This window comes from Talpa europaea (genome assembly GCF_964194135.1).
Source record: "Talpa europaea genome assembly, chromosome: 3".
Lineage (NCBI taxonomy): Eukaryota > Metazoa > Chordata > Mammalia > Eulipotyphla > Talpidae > Talpa > Talpa europaea.
In genome coordinates, this window is record NC_140069.1 from 128261098 (window position 1) to 128280641 (window position 19544).

The 19544-nt window shown below is 38.5% G+C and overlaps 1 protein-coding gene across 1 annotated transcript in view; it reads left to right on the forward strand.

Annotated features, from left to right (window-relative positions):
- Positions 1-8237: 8237 nt before the first annotated feature.
- Positions 8238-19544, forward strand: part of CPED1 (cadherin like and PC-esterase domain containing 1) — a gene marked incomplete at both ends in the record, with an annotated part of 254953 nt that continues 243646 nt past the window's right edge. The window contains one exon of the mRNA XM_084229702.1: positions 8238-8486. Coding sequence (XP_084085828.1) covers positions 8238-8486 — 249 coding nt within the window. The remainder of the gene's footprint in view (positions 8487-19544) is intronic.

Genomic DNA, 19544 nt, shown 5'->3' on the forward strand with positions numbered 1-19544 from the left:
AAGGATGTTAAAGTGATACATTTTTATACCAAATGTGTTTATTTTTTTGTGCAAGTAATCCTTAAAATTGGAATTGTATTAGGTGTTAAAATAAAGTTTTTAAAAAATTACTTGTATTTATACTTTACACTTAATAATGGATATTTCTTAATTCCAATGAACTTCCCGTTTTCATAATTTAAAAAGGACAGAGGCCCAGGACACAGAATGCTGTGTAATCTGTGATTTCTTTAATAATGTTGGAATTTGTGATGTGAACTAAGGGAAAGATTTTTAATGTAATATGAGATGCAAATGTATTTTTCTAGAACCTCTCTGGCTTTTCTTTCAGTCTTAGTGACATAAGAGAAGTCCAATCACAGCAGATAAAATGAAAATAATGGTTACAGATGTTTTCACTTGAAGCAAGCAACTTCAGTAAAGAGACCCTGTAGTTTGGAGCTTAAAAGTCAGCTTTATTTTTAATTCTACCACATGCTGGTATAACAGTTAATTTAAATTTCGAATCACTCCAGGCCTTATTCCACTTTCTGAGGAAGCCACTATATAAGGCTGGAAATTGAATAAAATCATAAAATACATCTACTTTCTACCTAAGAGATCTGTGGGTGATGCTAGCTGTAGGATGTCCACAAAGCACTCCTCTATGATTTTATTCTATAGGTGCTATTTAAATTGTCGATTTCACAGAGTGGAGGTATGCTTTAAGGTGTATTGATTTTGGTTGGTAAGAAAACCCTTAAAACTTAAAATAATTTGTGTCCTATTTCTTTCATATATTAAAACTTAGCAGTCCATCAGATTTCTTCTTTAATCAAAACCACTTATGAGTCTCTTAGAACTTATTCAGAAAACTGTAAAATCTATGCAATGCTACCCAGAGGGTATGTATTAGGAGATTTCAAAGGTCTCTTCCAGCTTCAAGGTTCTATAATCCTTGGCCTCTCTAGTCTGATTTTAGAACTGGACAGCCCATAAAACTACAGTTAGATTCATTTGTGAGTACTCACGATTTCATGATATGAGTATCATGACTTCATGTGTGATATTCAGTTATTTTCATGGAGATTTTATAGGCCTTTAAGAGATAATATGTAAGGTAATATTCAATTAACTTATTAGCATGTTGCCTGGAGATGCTTGGTGGTATTGTTTAATCTTCTAATTATAGATAATGACTTTTCTAAATTCATTTGTTTTATAGTAATTGGTCAGAGGAAAAAGCCTTATGTACAGCCTTACTTTAAGAGAAAGTTCCTTGTCAGAGTCAGGAACGTCCCTATTTCCAGCTGCTACAGCCCCTTTTAATGTGTGAATCCCACTGGGTCCCAAATTACTCAGAAAACATTTTGAGAAATTTTAAACTCAAGCATTGAATATTTTATGACGCATGTATAAAGAAGTGAACCTAAAGTTGTACAATTATTTCATAATGGGTGGAACCTATTACTATTACTATCTGGGATACATAGTTATAAAATGGGCCAAACATGAAACTACCTCATAAAAAAAAATGTGGCCAACTATTAATATTCTTTGTGACATTTACACCAAGGGGTGTAAGGATCATTTTTGGCATTCACAATCTTTGTTGTACAAAACTTGTAAAATTGGTGGCACAAAGCATCCAAATGTGGGTTCACAGTTTATAGGTGGTAAAAATTGAGGCCTTACTGCTGTGGCATGTGTATTAAAATGTTCATGGTGACACATTTGAAGCAATAAATGGCTTAATTAAATGCCTAAATGAAGCTGAGTGTTTGATGAACATACAGTCATTCTTAAGGGCAGCTCCTCTTTTCTATTTAATTCAAATCCACATATTCCAGATTTTAGTCATTTTAGGATTGTGCAATGTTACTACCCTTTGTGCTTAGGTCTCAAAAATGACCTTGATCTAATTAATCATTTTAATCTTAGAAAAATTTATGTCTAACATACTTGGGTTGTAAGAAGTAAGATACCCTTTGGCAGACATTGTTATGTTTCCCTCAACTCTCATATTTTTTAAAGAAAAGGATTTTAAAAGAAAAAGAATATCCTTAAAATATTTATTTGTATAGTATTAGGGACATTAAGTAACTAGATGTTGACTATACACAGATAAAGGGGTGGGTGGGGGAGAGGTAAAAAGGAGGGACACGTTAAAATTAATTGCTATGTTTTGACAAGTGCTGTAATAGAAGGATGTATAAAGCACTCTGCAGAAACTGGAGCCTTAACATAGGAGGTATCATTGGAACTCATTCCTAAAGAAATAGAGTAAAGAAGATTTTCAAGGCAGAAGACCCTGTTGAAGGGCCATGTACATTCTGGGAACTTAGAGTAGAGTGTCTACATGGACATGGAGTAGGTAGATGTGGTCAGGGAGTAAAGCTAGAAAGCTGAAAAGAGTCTATTATGAAGAGCATTTTACACTCTGCCATGGAGTTGCTTGTTAATAGGAGTAGATGTAATATTTATACACAGTTAAATACATTATGATTATTTTAACAATTGAGTAAAATCATACTGTGTTTCTTATTAAGATTATAAGGTGGGGGTGACAGAATTAATTAGTCATTAACTTGAAATTTGCTAAAAAATTATAAACTTGTGATGAATCTTTTATTCCCATTTTTGAGACAAATGAAAATGGTTAATCAAGATTTTTACATTTCCTTATTCAGATGATGAAATCTAAATTACTAAAACATTGTAGTTTTCATTTAAGATCCTGGTCCAGGATCTTAATATTCATGATTTGATTCTATTACAGAGAAATAAGTTAAAGTTTAAATTTAAAGATGAATTAACTTATTTGCTTTGTATTGTCTTTTAAGTGAAGTTTCATGTCCCTTCTGGCCCTTTTCTATTTTAAAGTGGTAAGTCCTGTATGTATACCTTATAAATTAATATTTTTACTAATAAATTACTAGAACCTAGGCATATTAAAATGTTTGAGAAATTTTTAATTTCTTCAGAGCTAGATAATTTAGCTTTTAGTTAATCTAGGGCTGCTTTTTACTTTTTTCACTGAATGGAGTAAAAGCAAAGGAAACTTAAAAAGAATATAACCATTTTTCTGCTGCCTATTTACAATTCAGAAGCTAATATAAGAAGGACGAAGATTCATATGCTTGTGTGAGTGTTGCTTATTCCCACTTCCACTTGCTATGTTAATGAGTCAAAATAGCTTTTTTTAGGAAAGTGTATAATTGTTAGTCTTTAATGAAGAACTAATTTAAAACACAATTTTAATATCAGTTGTAGGAAAAAAGCAGTGGTCATATTTTAATTATTTTTGTATTGCTAATTCTACTCCAGTAGAGGGACCCTCCATGCTTCTATATTAAATTAATTATAATAGGTATCAAGATACTATAAGAATCTCTCTAGGTCAAATATACAAGGGATCAGACGAATATATTTCTAAATGATCCTGAACATATATGTTCATTAAATAATTTTACTAATATTACAACAAGTTTGAAGGTTTTATTAGGATTTCTGTAGTATGTCCCATTAGAATTTATTAAAATTTATATTTATATCCTTGAAGCATTAATGGATTTTCTTAAGTAGTTTGAGGAATTGATTATAATGATCATTTTTTTCATGGAGTTCCCAAATGTGCCAAAAGATATTTTCACTCTACTAATGGTTGCCATTTATAAATGTTTTTCGAGTCATCTGTTAAAAACAAGAAAAATTAAGTTCTTCTCTTTTTATTGTTTTTTTCTTACATAGTTGTAGTCCCCATAGTTCTGCCTCCATACCACCCGTGAACCGTCACCATATTCTCTTGTGTTCTTTCCTCCTGTTTCTATATTAGAAATCATATGGTTTAGATAGAGAAACCATCTTTTAACTTTATATGATATACAGGTAATCAATGGACCATACTGTTAAAAAATGTTCCCTTCATATCCACCCAGATCAGCTAAATGAATGTCAGTCTTTGTTGGAGTGATAAGACAAAACCTACCCCTACCCATTTGGGAGGTTCCTCATTCATAGATTCAACCATCTGCAGATGTCGTTTGGCTGAATCTGTGGTTGTGGAACCCACAGACTCTGAGGGGGAACAATAAGGAACCTGAGGATATATAAGGCCCACTGTATTTATTGAAAAAAATCCGTGTGTAGGTGGACCTGCGTAGTTGAGGTGCTATCCTGATTGTGGTGATGATGATGCTGATGTCAAACTCTGGGGAAGAGCTACTGGCAGGTAAGTGCCCAGCAGATACCACCCTCATGACAGTTCAGGTCAGTCCCTGGAGTTGCTACAGATGGGTTTTATAGCATCATGCTCTGGAGCTCTTGAAAAAGAAAGGTTTTGTTTTCCCTTGCAAGAAACAAAGAGGGCCCAGAATCTGAAGTTTTCTTCATCTTACTAGGTTGCAATAGAGAGGGAAAGCTATGTCAAGACATATACCTAGGAGCATAATTTTAGATCCTCAAGTAATCTTTCAGGTTTTCTAGTGATCACAGAAGCCCATTTTAGGAGGATGCTGAGACTTAAAGATGTAAATTACTTTTCCAAAGTTTCTGAACCCAACACTGGCATTTTCTCTCTTGTGGGTATTATTCTAGTTAACAAAACAAGGTTTCAAAATTATTTTCTTCAAGGAAAAAGATAAATATCGATGGCCTCGATTATATATAGAATATAGAAAAACCAAAAGGTCAAGAAGAAGTCAAAACTAGCAAGCTGACCATAGATCTGAGGCATACAGCAAAGGAGGCAGAGGGAATAGGGTCAAAACGGGAGGAAAGAACATCGGAAATATGGATGATTCACGGGTGACATGGCAGTGGGAGAAGTACGGGGACTATAACAATGTAAGAAAAAAATTTTAAAAAATTATCTTCTTTAAACAATTATTGAATTCAACCCTTCATTCCTACTCCATACCAAAAGCTAAAAATGAAAGATGAACAAAAATGTAATGAAAGAGTGTGTTTGTGTTGGAGAGGACTGTCACTTTTTTGTGCCAGGTTGATGCTGCTTAAATACCACCCTCATATACTGAAGTGGTTCTGTGAAAGGTTTGTTTTATGAAATATATTTAATAAAATACATAGTCTAAAACACTGCCAGAATCCACAGGTTTTAAATTCTGCATATTTACCCTACCACTCCCTTCACTGAATCTGACTGTTCTCTATTCTCACATCTTCCTACTCAAACTATTGTTACCATCTTCCATTACTACCCAGGTATAAGTAACTTCCCCTTTTGCCCCCCTGCTACTCACTCTGATCCCACTATTTCCCTCAGTCCCCCAAAATAGCATCTTCTTCCCACCACTATCTCAGAATGAAGAGAACTAATACTCAGTGTTCTTGCTTGCTTTGGGTGCTTCTGTGTGCATGAGGCCCATTGTCTGATCATGACCAGTCTATTAGTTCAGGATCCAAACATGACGTGAATTGAGCTCAGGATCCAAACATGACAGACATGCATTCCACATGTGTTCACCCTACAATGTGCATAGAATGCTCAGGTGCTTTCCATAGATAATCTCACCTAGCTATGCCAACAATATTTCAAAGGTGGCATCAATATCCTCATTTCAGAAATCACTTACTTAAAAATAGCAGCATGATCCACCTAGTTGGGTTAATTCTAATAGTAGTAGTTATCTATGGAGCATGTAAGTCCATTTGAACATTCCAGCTTCCCACTCTAACCCATTTTTTTCTGCAGACATTTCCTCGTTTATGGTCCCCTCCCACTCCCCAGGACTAAATGGGGCACTGAGTTTTTCAATCCACCAGTTATCACTTCAAGAATACTAATTTCCACTTTGCTGGTTCCTGTTATTTGAAGCCTAGCTCCAAAAATCATCTATGCTAATGTCTTTCACATCTCTCAGTCAAAAGGCGATGTGATTTTTAACATGATTTAAACTTTCTTTTGTATCCTGCACTTATCAATTTAATGATGCATAAAAATGACAAGATTCTGCAGAATCTCAGTTTTTCTGACTGCCTTCATAGAAGGTACTCCCTCTCACCTGGTAAGCAACTTGTCGCACTCCAGGTACTCAACAAAGAGACAATTCCATTTTAGAGACCTCATAATTCCAATTTTCCCTCAAATAACATTGCACCCCCCAAAACAGTATCTTCCAACGCTGTTGCTTAGCCGTTATGTTTTAAAACTCATCCTTTAGAAGTCTAATGCCACTTAATTTCTCTCCTGCATTTGTGATGGGTTGTGGATTCTGGATCTATGCATCCAATATTGTTAAACACCCTGGGGAGAGATCCATACAAGGAATTGGGATAAACATGGCTTCTGTGTGTTCTTGAAAAGTTTCAGTTAGTCTTTCAGAAAGTGTTAAAAGAGTCTCTTAAATTATAGATCCCTATTTCTCGGAGTCTAAACAGACGGGCACCCCTAGGGGGCGCTCTATCTCACAAAATTTCAGTGTCAGAAGCGTTTTCGGGGACGGGATCACTCTAGGGGTGTGACCTCACAGAAGAACCTGGGTCCACAAGAAATGAGTTTGGTTTAGAAACAGTTTATTAAACCCATTTGAGTTCGATGTCTTTGAATGTCTGCTGTGGGCCTAAGCCAGTCCTGGGTATCCAGAGTTCACCCAGCAAGGACTGGGCGAGGGAGTGACATGCCCTCCTCAGATTGATTGCCTTTTTCTTGGCAGTCCCTCAACTGACTCAGCAAACGTGGATGGAGACTGAAGCCTGCCCTACTAGGCGTTCCTTGTGAGGCATTAGGTTAAGCTGGATTCTGGACCAAGTCTGCTGTGTACCCCTTTCTGCAGAGCAAAAGTTACCCAATACCTGCTATAATCAACTCGTGGTGGGCGCAAAGTGTCAGACAATCAGGCTTTGAGAGACTCAGACACTGGTCCAAAAGGGAGTCTTAATGGCAACTGTAGTGCGAGTTCGGTGGCACCGAGCAGAAAACTCACTTGCAGCCATGCTGGTTCTACACCAGACCTTCAACTTCTGCGGGCCCTGCAGCCCTTCCGACGCTCTGGTCCCCTCGGGCGTCCCCACGATTCCTTGGGGAGAAGAATCGTCCCCGGGGCGCGCGGCGTCCGCTTGCCTCTCACCCTCGACCTTGGCGTCACTTGACTGAGGGCCATTTGTTTTTCCAAGGCTCCATTAAGAAAAAGAAATTACCCTAAGGGACCAGACACCAAATACTTTTAAAATCCTGCTGCACCACATTTCGGGGCGGGGGGTGGGGGGCATGAGAAATCTTTCCAAGTCTGTGGAAGCCCCGCGTTGGGATCCGGGGCAGACAGCGTCACCCCGCGGCCGCCGAGGGGGGCAGGAGCCGGCCTTGGCCCCGCCCCGCGCCCCGGCCGGCCAGGCTGCCGAGCCCGCGCCCCCAGTCCCGCCGGGGTGCCGCGCGCGGGGGTGCCGTCGGCGCGTGTCCGCGCGCGTGTGTCGGAGTGTGGGAGATGCGCTGGAGTCCTACGCCCGGGTGTTTCCTTCCGAGTGGTTTTGATCAACAACCCATTAGGGGATTATGGAAACTTTTTTTCTGGCTGAAAGGATGAAAACTGAGTAAGTACATAGAACTTTGAACTTGAATCAGAATGAAGCAAATGCAAGCGAACCCCTCATAGTAACCACGTCCATTTAGTCCCCCTTTTCATGTTAAAAGCCATGAATGCTTACAGGAAAGTGGCAATTTAAAACTGAATGAAGGGCAGTCCAGTTAAGAAACATCAAAGGCTGAAAGCAGGACCGCTTTAAAATAGGAGGAAAAACGAGGGACTGCTAAGTAAGGCGCACTGGCCTGCATCCAGCTGTGCACCAGGCGCTTGGGGTTTTAACCTCTTGCGTTCGTCAATGCTGTTTTCAGGCTCCAGATTGACTTTGCTGTTGTTTTCTCTTTTCCTGTGGAAGCCCTGACTGAGAGTTTAAGGGTGTTGTGAAAATGAGGCATTGCCGGAAGCAACAGTTTGGCAGCCTGGGGACGCGCTCAGGTTATTTGTTACAACTATTATTATTTTGATGTCTTTTTTAAACCCAGGCCAGTCACTTCTTACTGTCACCCATGGAAGGGTTCTTCCTAGCCTTCCTAGACTTTTGGGATCTATGATTCTTTGGCATGAACCTTCGGAAAGTTCTCCAGCGGGGATGGAGCAATCTTGATTTAAGAAAAAGATGTGGAAAAAGAAGACAGATGAGTGTTCTTCATGCTAACAAAAAAATTGCCGCTATGACTTCTTTGGCAACGTGGACCGGGGCCAAGTGAAGCTGAACTGGTCATGGTCTGTCGTCCAGTGTTCCTTTGTCGTCGGCGATTTTGCCCCCGACCCTTCTTGGTGGGTTTGGTGGTGGCCATCTGTCTGTTCTACCAGACCCTGACACTCCGAGGCACGAGGAAGCTCACAGTCGCTGTCCCTGGGGGTGCCCCCAACTCACCCACCGAAACCCAGGCAAGAGGATGCCAAAAAGGATCTCCCCTGGACAAACAGTGCTTCCTTCTCACCGGCAATGCGCAGGAAATCAGAAAGGTAAGACGGTCCTAGATTAATTAACCTTGACATTTTCTGCAACGATAGTCTGCAGTCTGCTTCTCTGTCCTTTCTGTAAAACTAAAATTAACTTCCATGAGGTCTGAAAGGGATCCAGAGTATACACAGCCCAGAATGACCTTTTGACAGTGAAACACATGTTAGCTTCCACTTCTTACATTTACTTCCAGAAAGTCCTGGCCATGATTTTATCTGTTAGATCTTTACTTCATTTCAGCTGAATGAAATAGCTAATTTGGAGGTGGTGGGAGTCTTGTGAATTCTTTATAAAATATTAGGATTCTAAGCGAGATGAAGATTTACAGTTCAGGACCACAAAACAAAGATTCATAAAATTTGATAAACATTGAGTGTCTCTTTTCTCAAGACAGCCAGCGTAAGTGCCATAGAGTATTCCAGACTCACAGATACTCTGAAATTCCGTTTTCTAATTACTTAAATCAGTTTTTCATTGGTGAACACATTCCAAAGCAATGTACTTATTCTGAAACATTTAAGTGGGTAACAATCGATGTCTTAAAAAAATCGAGACACTATTGTATTGCTTATAGAACTAGGGAAATATAGATGATCCTATACTTATAATAATCTAATTAACTGTACTAATCTTATTTGTCAAATGTTGGGAAAACCACAAAACAAAAAACACACAGAATTTCTATTTTAATTCAATACTGTTCGTGACTGTCAGTGAAATGATGATCTTTAAAATAGTTCAGGGAACAAAAAGAAAAATTATGAACATTCATGATACCAAAGCCATTGATTTCTATGCTATAAGTAGTATAGTAAGATGTTTGGGAAATTACAAATACTCTCTTAGCTGTAGTTGATTTAGGTGAATCCCATGATTATGATTGGAACAGAATTTTCTATTGTCCAACGCTAGCTAGTGTTACTGCTAACATCTCCAGCACCATTATCATCTAGTTTTTAAAACACTCATGTATTTCCTTTCAGATTCATAATCCTGGGAGATAGGTAACGTAGGTGTAATTGTCATCATTTTACAAATCAGATGATTGACATTCAAAATTGTAGACAGGCCAAAGGGCAAACAAATGACATGGGCACAAACTTCTACCTGGTTCCTCCTACAAACTGATGCTCTAAGTAAAAGTAAATTCAAAACTCTAATCACCATTTATGAAGTTGTAACTCTACGTACTTATTGAAATACAAAATAATGTTAGGTGAGAAAAAAAAATTGAAAACTTTTAAATCAGTGACTTCTTTTGTTATCGACAATGTCAACAAACACCTTGGCCAAGAAATATCTTATGACAAAGAATACCAGGTAATGCAACCAGACACACTGCTGAGTGGAACCTAAACTGTAAGTGTAAATCAGTTATTAAGTGCTGCAAAGTAATTGAAGAATGTGTAGCTTTTGTTCATTTATGCTAACGTAAACTTTTATTTGCATTTTGGGCTTTTTATAATTGAGTTGGTCATGTTATAATGAATGTAAACTGTGACTTGGAAAGTCACTTGTTTGTTTTTAATATTGATAAGTATAATTTCTTTAAAAATAGTTGAGATGATTTTGCCCTTTAAATACCTAAAATTTCTGCTAGGCATTCTGGACAAAAAGGTTTTTATTCATTAATGTATAGTTTTTTCACTCCTTGATTTTATGTGACTCCTGCTTTTGCCTATAACTAGCAGATGTTAGCTGTTATTCGTAGGCTGTCACAGAAAATTCCATTTCAGATTTGGATCTCCTGCTACTTATAAACCATCTGAAACTTATTGGCTGCTTGGGTAAAACATTCATTCTAGAATTTTCTTCACAAAAATGCCAAACACATGATTTCCCTCAAATTATTCACAGTCTTAACTATTACAACTGTAAGCAAAATTTTAAATTCACGATTATAGTTTAGAAGCCTAGTGAATATGAAAGCTGAATTTCCAAACACTTGCCATGTTCCTCTATTTTTAATTTAACTTGTGCCAGCCATTGGTTTAGAGCCAGTTTTTTTTAAAAATCAAAGATAGAAAGGAAGCTAGAAAGTACCATGTGGTAATTAGTTAAAATCAGTTATAATTTAGTTCTTGTAATATGTGTATAATATGTAATAATCCAGATTAAGTATTCTTTCAAATGACTGAAGTAGAATATCTTTGAGACCAATGCATAGAAACAATTATGGAATTCATGAAAAATAAAATGATGAGCACCACACAGATTTGCCTCAAAACCCTAAGTATAGTTTTTAGGCATTTAATAGAAATAGCACTGTTTCTGTTTATAATTTTGTGTTTTATTATTAATAAACCAAAATATTCACATTCCTAGGACTTTACTGGTATCCATCCATCCTTATCTGAATTTTAAAGTTACTTAAAACAGCTGATCTTGACCTATGGTTCAAGGGTTCCAGAACTCGTGAGTTCCAGTATTTGAATATAAAAGTTGTTTACCAACCCTAGGCATTTTTTTTCAAATATTATGCATATATGTATGTATGATTTTCTGTGGAAAATCGTGATCCCCTTCAAATAACCAGACCAACCACCTCCCACCCCCAAAAGCAAATCCAAGAAACTAAGAAACATGAAAAAATTCTTTTAAAACAGAGTATGTGCAAATATTAAAATAATTGCCTCTTCAGGAAATATAAACTGGATCTGGATTTATAAAATGTAAAGAGGGAAAAATCTTAAATAATTCACCTGAGGACATTTGAAAAAGTATTTCAAGGAATGGTGCAGTGTCTGCAGGGAAAACATTCAGAAACTCAAGTCTACTCAAGAAGTTTTTCTTGAATCCTAGTTTTCATACTTTCATGAATAAGTAATGATTATTTCCCAGTCATCTTGGTTGCAGTGTTTCTAAGAGAAGACCTCTTCTGCTTTATCAGCTTAGTAATAGATAGTCCTGTAGTAGCAAGTATTTCAAGCTGGGTGGCTGTGTCTTCTACACCTTTACAGTTAGGATCTGGTTCAATGTCTAAAACTGTTTTCAGTACAGATTGAGATCATATATAGTATATGCCAGCTTTCCACAGCGAGGAAGTAGTCTCCCTCTTTTTGGCCAAATTTTAATTCTTTTTTCCATTTGAACTTTCCAAAAGCCCTTGCTGAGCAGATGTATTATTGTCACTTCTGGTTTTCTCCCAAGATAAGTTGTTTGAATTTTGGTTGATAATGTGCCATGTCTTAAAATTATTTCAGTTTACTATATAAACTGTAGACAGTTATACTTGTCTTCACTGAAGTAGGTCACTCTGTAGATTTATTTATTTTTGTGGAATCCAACACTTCCAATATTTCACAACACAGGAAGCACATTAACTTATAAACACAATGGAAGAAAATCTTAGTAGATGCTCCTTTAAGGGAAGATTTGCTGCTTGGGGAATACATTTATACTAACCATAGCCATGTGTTTCTGATTATCTCCTGTTGCTGCTCCACCAGGAAAATTACTAGTTCTTTGTTGTTCGATTTCATTTTCCATTTCCTCTTGACTCTCCATTCTCCTAAAGTAACTCTCCTCTATGACTACTTTTCCCAATACCAAAGCACAACCTAACAAAAAAAAATGTTTTCATTAAAATATGTTATATTTAATTTGTGTTTCTAATACTGCATAATATATTTAACATTCAAAAATTTCTAAAATTACTTTTTTAACCCAGACTTTCTAGAAATTGAACTCAAGGAAAACAACGTGGTAACATTTTATTGGATGGTACACTCTCAGGGACACGAGAGTAGGAGAATAAAGGAAGATGGAGAGCAAATACAAAAGGGTGCATTATTGGGGCACACATCCAGAGAGGCTGTGTAAACCTGTTGCATCTCAGAACAGGTACTGCAGTAAAGGGGCAGAGAGGGCAAGCAACTCATCTCCTGGCTTCCCCCTTTGGCTGGAGTTGCTCTGTAAAATTCTAGGCAGTGGTATCCAGACTCTTGGGCCAGCCATTGGGAAATCCAGGCACTTCTTGGGTGCAGTCTGGGCAGAATAAATGTGAGGTGTTCCTTCTTTTCTGTCTGTACTGTGGTGGCCATGGTGGTGACAACAGTGTCCATAGTTCTATGACTGTAGCAATGGCATGAGTAATGACCACGAAGGGTGTGTGAAGCAAGGTGATCTAATGTCTCACATGGGTGTTGCACTAATTTTGCTTTCTAAAACCCACAGAATATGTCTAAATATGCTCCCACTCTTGGGAAGTGGAATCACTTTCTTTAAATAAAATGTTCATAATTATCTCACTGAGAACTTCATTCCAACTGGAAAAAAAAACAAAAACAACAAACTCGGTTCATCTTCACCCTTTCTCCTCCTCCTCATGCCTTACATTCATCCTTCCATTTTTTTCATTCATTTCAAAAATTTTTATTGAATTGCCTGTTTTTTTTTTCTGTCTCCATATAGTATCTCCATTTATCAGTGCTGTGAGTTGAATTGTGTACCCCCAAAATGATATGTTGTAATCCTAAGCCTTAGCCCCTCAGAATGTGGCCTTATTCAGAAATACTGTTGCCACAGTTAGTTAAGTAGGGTGGACCCTTAATCCAATATATCTGGAACAAGAAGACAGCTACATGAAGGCAGAGACACTCAAGGAGAATAGCATGTGATGGTAAAGACAGAGATTGGACTTAGTTCTTGTGTCCAGGGAACACGAAAATTGTAGGAACCACCAGAATGTAGAAAGAGCAAGGAAAAGCCCTCTCCCCCAACAGGTTGCAGAGGGATCCTGGCCCGGCTGCCCGCTTGATCTCAGGCTTCCAGACTCCTAAATTGTGAGACAATACACTCCTGTTATTTTGAGCCACGCAGTGTGGGTGCTTTGTGGTGGGGGTTCTGGGAAACTAAAAACCACAGAGGATGCAGAAGAGTCAGCACCTGAGCTCTGGAGTCCAGTGAATACGTCCTGATACCCCACCTGGGACACTCATTTCCTGAACTTTCTAGGTTTCTGTTTTCTCACCTAAAAATGAATATATCATCCCCTATTTACAAGGTCAACTTGTGGCTTAAATGAGATAAATCATATGGAGCACTATGTTTTGTAGCTAAAAAGCACTCAATAAATATTAATATTAAATAATGATTATTTAATCTACTAGAAGACTTCCTTATTTCTGTAGTCCCTTGGCCTTCACAAGGAGACAACAGCAAATCCCTGCTGCAATGAATCTACATGCTTGGGTACAGTGTGTCTGAGACAAAAGGCTGGCAGAGCTTCTCCCCTTCCTCCTGCCATTTAAGTTGTTGCCTTTCGGGCCTCCCTGGTGGTGCAAGGGGTTAAGACACAACCTGTGAAGCTATCTGCAGCCTCTACAGCACGAGTTCGATCCCCGGCCAGGGAGCTACCCACATGGTGCAGCAGACCTCTCCTGACTCACCCACTGCTCCCCTCAGCAGTGTATTTCAGTCAATCTGCCTGTTCTGTTCCCCACTCTGTCTCTGGTGAATCCTCTCACCCCCCACACCTCTGGCCTGTAGCCCAGCTCTTGTATGCATAAATAAATAAATCTTTTTAAAAAGAGTTGTTGCCTTTTCACAGTAAAATGAGCCTTAGAATCAAATCAAAACTTAAGGAGGGTGATAGTCACTCTGATTCAGGCTGCTTATCTATAGAACTTTAGGCAAGGTCTTTAGCTCCAGATCAATCCTACACATATATATATATTTTTTTTGGGGGGGGCATTGAGATGCGGATTAATGGAATGCTATAGCTAGGCATGTGGGGAGATGAGTTGGGTGGGGAGTAGAAGAAAGAGGTTATGGTTTTGGACACTGAAAAAACATATATTTAGTAATATGTTTATGGTCCTTAGAAGCAAGGACTTTGACTTGTACACTGCACCATCCCCAGCACCACACAGTGAGCCCTGAGTAGGTATCTAGTCAGTGAATGAATAAATAAATGAATTATGAATTTGAGGAGAGAAGCAGAGTGCAGGAAAAGAGAGGAAATCATCCATCCCTCTTTTTTCTCTTTCCTGAGTCCTCAGAAGCACCCTGTGTCTTTCTCCTGCACCAGTATCTTCAGTTCCTTCAGTGCATTTCTTGCACTTCTGTTTAAAGCTGCAATTATCCTGCAGTTTTGCTACCTTGAATCTGCTTCCTCAATTCTCCATCTTTCCTATATCCTCCAGCTCATTCATCTTGTTGAGATGTTTATCCTATAAACATTCACAAGTCAGCCTCATTAAAAACCATGCAAGAGTCCTTTCCCAAAGAAGGAGTATTTCTATGTGCCATTTCCTGGCACCTTCATCATTATTATCTAACCTCTTTATCAGGCAATTTCATTTTTTTCAAAGGTTGATTCTACTGAAAGTTGAGCTTTTCTTTTGCATGTTTTTATATTTTAACCAGGCTTGAAGTTAGAAATTAAAATTGTGCTCATGTAATCTAAATACAGGGGTCTCTGCATAGGAGGCTCTCAGGAGATTTTGTCAGCCTACTACAGGTATGTGACTTTCCTAGAGTTACTTAGGCTGCCTGATGAGCATTTAAGGTCTGTGGAATTCTCTGATATAGTTGATTAGAGCTCTGCTAAATTTCTGTAATGAAATATGTCCTTGGATGAAAATCATTCATAGTGAGAGAATTTTAAACAAATTCAAAATTGCTTACTTTAGATAATTGTTTTAAAAGTCTTGATGAAGCTTATTTTTAAGCAAGTTAGGTTATATTTCCCTTGCATCAAACAATCATTTTATAGGTGCCATTCTCTCTTGTTTTGTTTTTGTTTTTTTAGATAGTGGCAACAGCTCCTGCCTCTATCTGCCTCTAAGCAATTCTGTTTCTTCTAATGAAATTGAAAATGCACATAAGATAAACCCTTTGAAGTGCAGACCACTGGATGCACTGATATATAAAAAGTGCTTCCTTGTATCAGCTTTGAATCTCTGGTCTTTTGGGGTGAAAAGAATATCTTGGTTTCATTTTTCTCTTTGGTTTCCTTTGAATATTTTTCTAGGAAGCCATTCTCACTAAAAGGATGAGCTCATATTCTAAAATAGAAATGATACCAAAGTTAGAAATTTGAAAGGTAAATGGTGCTTTGTCAACCTTTATATTTTCCGGAGACTTGTTCAAAAATGTAAAATGAAGCACCTTGACTTAACATGCACAGGATTTAACAAAGGAACATATTATGTTACAAAATGTATCAGCTCTTTGCTGTCTATAAAGATCTTTACCAAAAAGAAAAAAAAAATGTATTCAACTTCCAGTTGAATTCACTAATGGAGACTAAACGCATTTATAATCCAAGATAATAGATGAACCAAAATAATTGTTATTAAGAAGAGCAAGGTGGCTTTGGAAGTACAAATGGGACAGATTATGTTCTGAAATGTAACCTTGCTTAGGATCTCAAATCTTTATGTAAATAGTAACAAATGCTCTGAGGTCTTGATGTTTCTTCTTTGTTTTAACATAAGGGCAAGCTGATGGTATTGAGGTGTTGGGGCCCACTTAGGGGACTTCATAAACTACCTGTCCAGGGTCCATGGATCTGGGGCAGCTCTTGCTGGGAGGCCCCATCTCCCACTACTCTGTCCAGCCAGAAAAGAAAAAGCCCCAATGGGGACACAGTTTTAACCGTGAGAGCTGAACAACAAGGACAAGTGACTCTGGGTCTCCTTACCTAGACTATCACATAGGGATGGAAATGTCTGTTGCAGAGATGTCATGGATCACATTGGGCACGGTAGCTCAGGTTCTTTCAAAAACACTGAGACTCCAAAAGGCAGGGGAATAAATATCACATCTGTTAAAAGATAAAGTGAGGCATATTACAAATTTAAGAGTTTATTTGAGCAAAAATCAATTTGAATCAGGCAGCATCAAGTCCAAGCAGAACTGGAGTGGAGCATTCTACCAAGAGTTTTGGGAAGGAATTTTATAGAAAAAAGGCAGAAGCAAGGCTTGCACATTACTGGCTTCAGCTTAAACCCTCACTGCTTGGTTTTGATTTCTTAACCTTATTTATAGGCATAGATGTTGGTTTGTTTACGATGGAGTAGACTACCATGGCCTCAGTGTTATGGCCTCCTCGTTCAATTAATTTAACACATCCTGAAGGATAATGTCATGAAAATATTGTCATTGCACTTGGCACCTCTTTTTTTTTTTTAAGATTTATTTATTTATGCATACAAGAGCTGGGTGCAGACCATAGATGCAGGGGTGAGCGGGTTCTCCAGAGATGGAGTGGGGAACAGAACAGGCATATTGACTAAAATACACTGCTGAGGGGAGCTCCCTGGCCGGCCAGGGATCGAACTCTGCAGATTCCTTCACAGGTTGCATCTTAACCCCTTGTGCCACAAGGGAGTCCCCAGCACTTGGCACCTCTTGAGAAAAAAGAATGCATCTATGCAATGTAAGTGTGAGTACCGGGAATTCTTTTTTCATTAAGAAATTGTAGGATAGTGTGCTTTACGAATGTCAAGTCCCGCAGTTATGCCTCAAAATGCCACCAGGAGTCCAGAACTGCACTGTCACAATTGAGCTTCCTCTTGATGTTTCACTGTTTCTTTAACAAACAATAGGAAGTATAATGACATTCTAATAGTTTCAGCCTGAAGCCTTGCTTTTCCGTAGTGGAAAATCTAGCTTTAATTTTGTCCAAGTGCACAAATGCGTGAGGAAAAATGAAACAGGAAATTAACTTTTTTTGTAGCAATGTAAGAACTACCTGACCTGAGCAAAACAACAGCCAGAAAGCCAGCTTTCATACTGAGCAGCAAACCTTCTTACCCCGACACACCCAGAAGGCAGAAGTGATTTCCAATGGGCTTCTCCTCACCCGACCCTCAATCATCAACTACATTTTTTTCCCTGAGTAAACAGGGAAAAACAACACAGTTTCTGAAGCTTCCACAGACAAGCTAAACCTACGTATTCAAGTTTTTATTGCTACTTAAGCCATTTTAAAAGCAGATAGATTTAGGGGAGTATTAATTATCTCCCTTTTTTGGTGGGGAAGCAGATAAGGATAGAGGAATTGGAGATAAGCTGATTATTTTTCTTTTTCTTTAAAGAAACAATGCTTAAAATAATATTGTGTCTACTTTAAATAAATTTGTTTGGTGGAGAACATATAAAGTATTTGTGAAAATATATCTTAAGAAATATAAGCTTCAAGGAGCTAGAATTGTCTCCGATTTAATATAAAATAATGGCATTTTTAAAAAATCCCCATTTCTGTGATATTAATGGGAGGGGATATCTCATCAGTCATGATCCTAAGCATAATACTTAGAAAAACCCTGAACAAAGTAACATTTATACAAAACCGTCTAATAAGTTACTGGCAGTTCGATCTGGGCAGAGACCAAGTTTACACAATGTTTGGCACATGACAGGGTAAATGGATGGGATTTAGTTCAATTCATGCTGTGTATCTAGCATAGGACTTCATGTGATGCCAGCTGTTCTTAATTTCTTCTTTTGTACTTGCAAGTGGGGTCTTCAGCTATGGGCTCCCCAAACCACTTACCCATCCAGGTCTTCCTTCATTTGTAAGATGTCTTCACCCCCATGCTTTTCCTGAGATCAAAGCAATCTGTTGTGTTGGAAGAAATGGTTTCTCTCTTCTTTACGTCTGGTCTCTGAGTCTGCTGGACTCTTTAAGAACAAGCTGGGTCTTTCGGAAGGAAACAAGCTTTTCTAGTCAGTCACAGAAGAAAGCCAACATACTATACTGCTTTGCAATCCATCCCCTAAAGGAAGGATTATAGAATCTAGAAAGTAAAAAATTTGGTAATAAAATTAAATGATGTCTTATTCTTTCTGCTAAAGGTAGTGCTGTGTTGCAGTATTACTAGGTAACCTCACTCCCAGCCAATGTTTTGATGTTGAAAGCAAAAGTTTGGCTAGACATTCTAGATCAAGTGTGTCATTTGAAGAGTTCTAAGTTAGATTTCAAGAGAAATATGTGAAGTTGTGTTCTGATGTGTTAGTGTGATGTCTGTCACCTGAGCAGGGCCAAGGCAGACTGGATGGAAGCTTCTCGAGAGAACTGGGAAAGAGAGTCTTAGGGCTCAGCCAGTCAGGGAAAGGTGTTACCCAGAGTGGTCTCGATGGAGTCTGCCTAGTGAGCTGACGGGACAGGATGAGGAGGCCTCAGAGAGAGAACAGCCTCATAGGCTGTTCTGAGTAAGCAAAAACCCAGGAGAGAGTGCCAGGGTGTACCTGTGTGCTGAGGAAACTTGGTCTACAGATTTGGCATAAGACAGAAGGTACTTTTGTGCAGAGCATGGTGCATGAATATTTTGCACCAATTCCCTTCCCTCTCAAGCCTTGGCCCCCTCCTCATGGGTAGGAAGAGGCAGAGTTTCCCCTGGGCTTGTGAGATGTGTATCTCTGTCCTCTAAGCCCTCAGGCAGCCAAGACCAAAGCTGAGTTTTGCTCAAATAATAACCAGGGACTGGGCAGTAGAGGGGAGACCCAGGATTCAGGTGGCTCAGGGTGTCGCTAGCAAAGTCTTGAACTCAGATTCAGAGTCTCTGGTGTCTATGAAAATGTTTGGTAGATTGTAGGAGGCTTAGGTATTAATATTGTTATAGTGACCCCAGTGTTCTTTCCTTTCTGTTACATTTCTTTGTATGCACTTACTATTTTAAGACTGAATTGCTGAATTAACTCGTTGTTTTGACATCAGGGGACAGAGGCTTGGTATTATTTTAACATTTTTCAAAAGAACAAGATTTCTCCTTGTCCTCTGGTTGGTATTTCACAACTGCAGCCTGACAATTTTATATTTTCTTCATTACAGATGTCCATTAACCATTACTGACACTGTGATCAGTTTCAGGGGGCAATAAAGAATTAGAAGGGTCCTCTGGAGAGCATTTGTTCTCAAATCAGCAAAGGCAATGAGGGCTTGAGTTTGGAAGAAAATAGCTTCCTCCTCTTGATCTCTCTGGAAGTGTCTGAAAAAGACAGCAGTGGGAAAGAGGACGAGGGTAGAGAAAGGCAGGCAGAGGGGAGACAAAACTCAGGAGTAGATTTCATTTGCTCCAAATGTGCCAAAAGAAAAAGCAGTCCACATT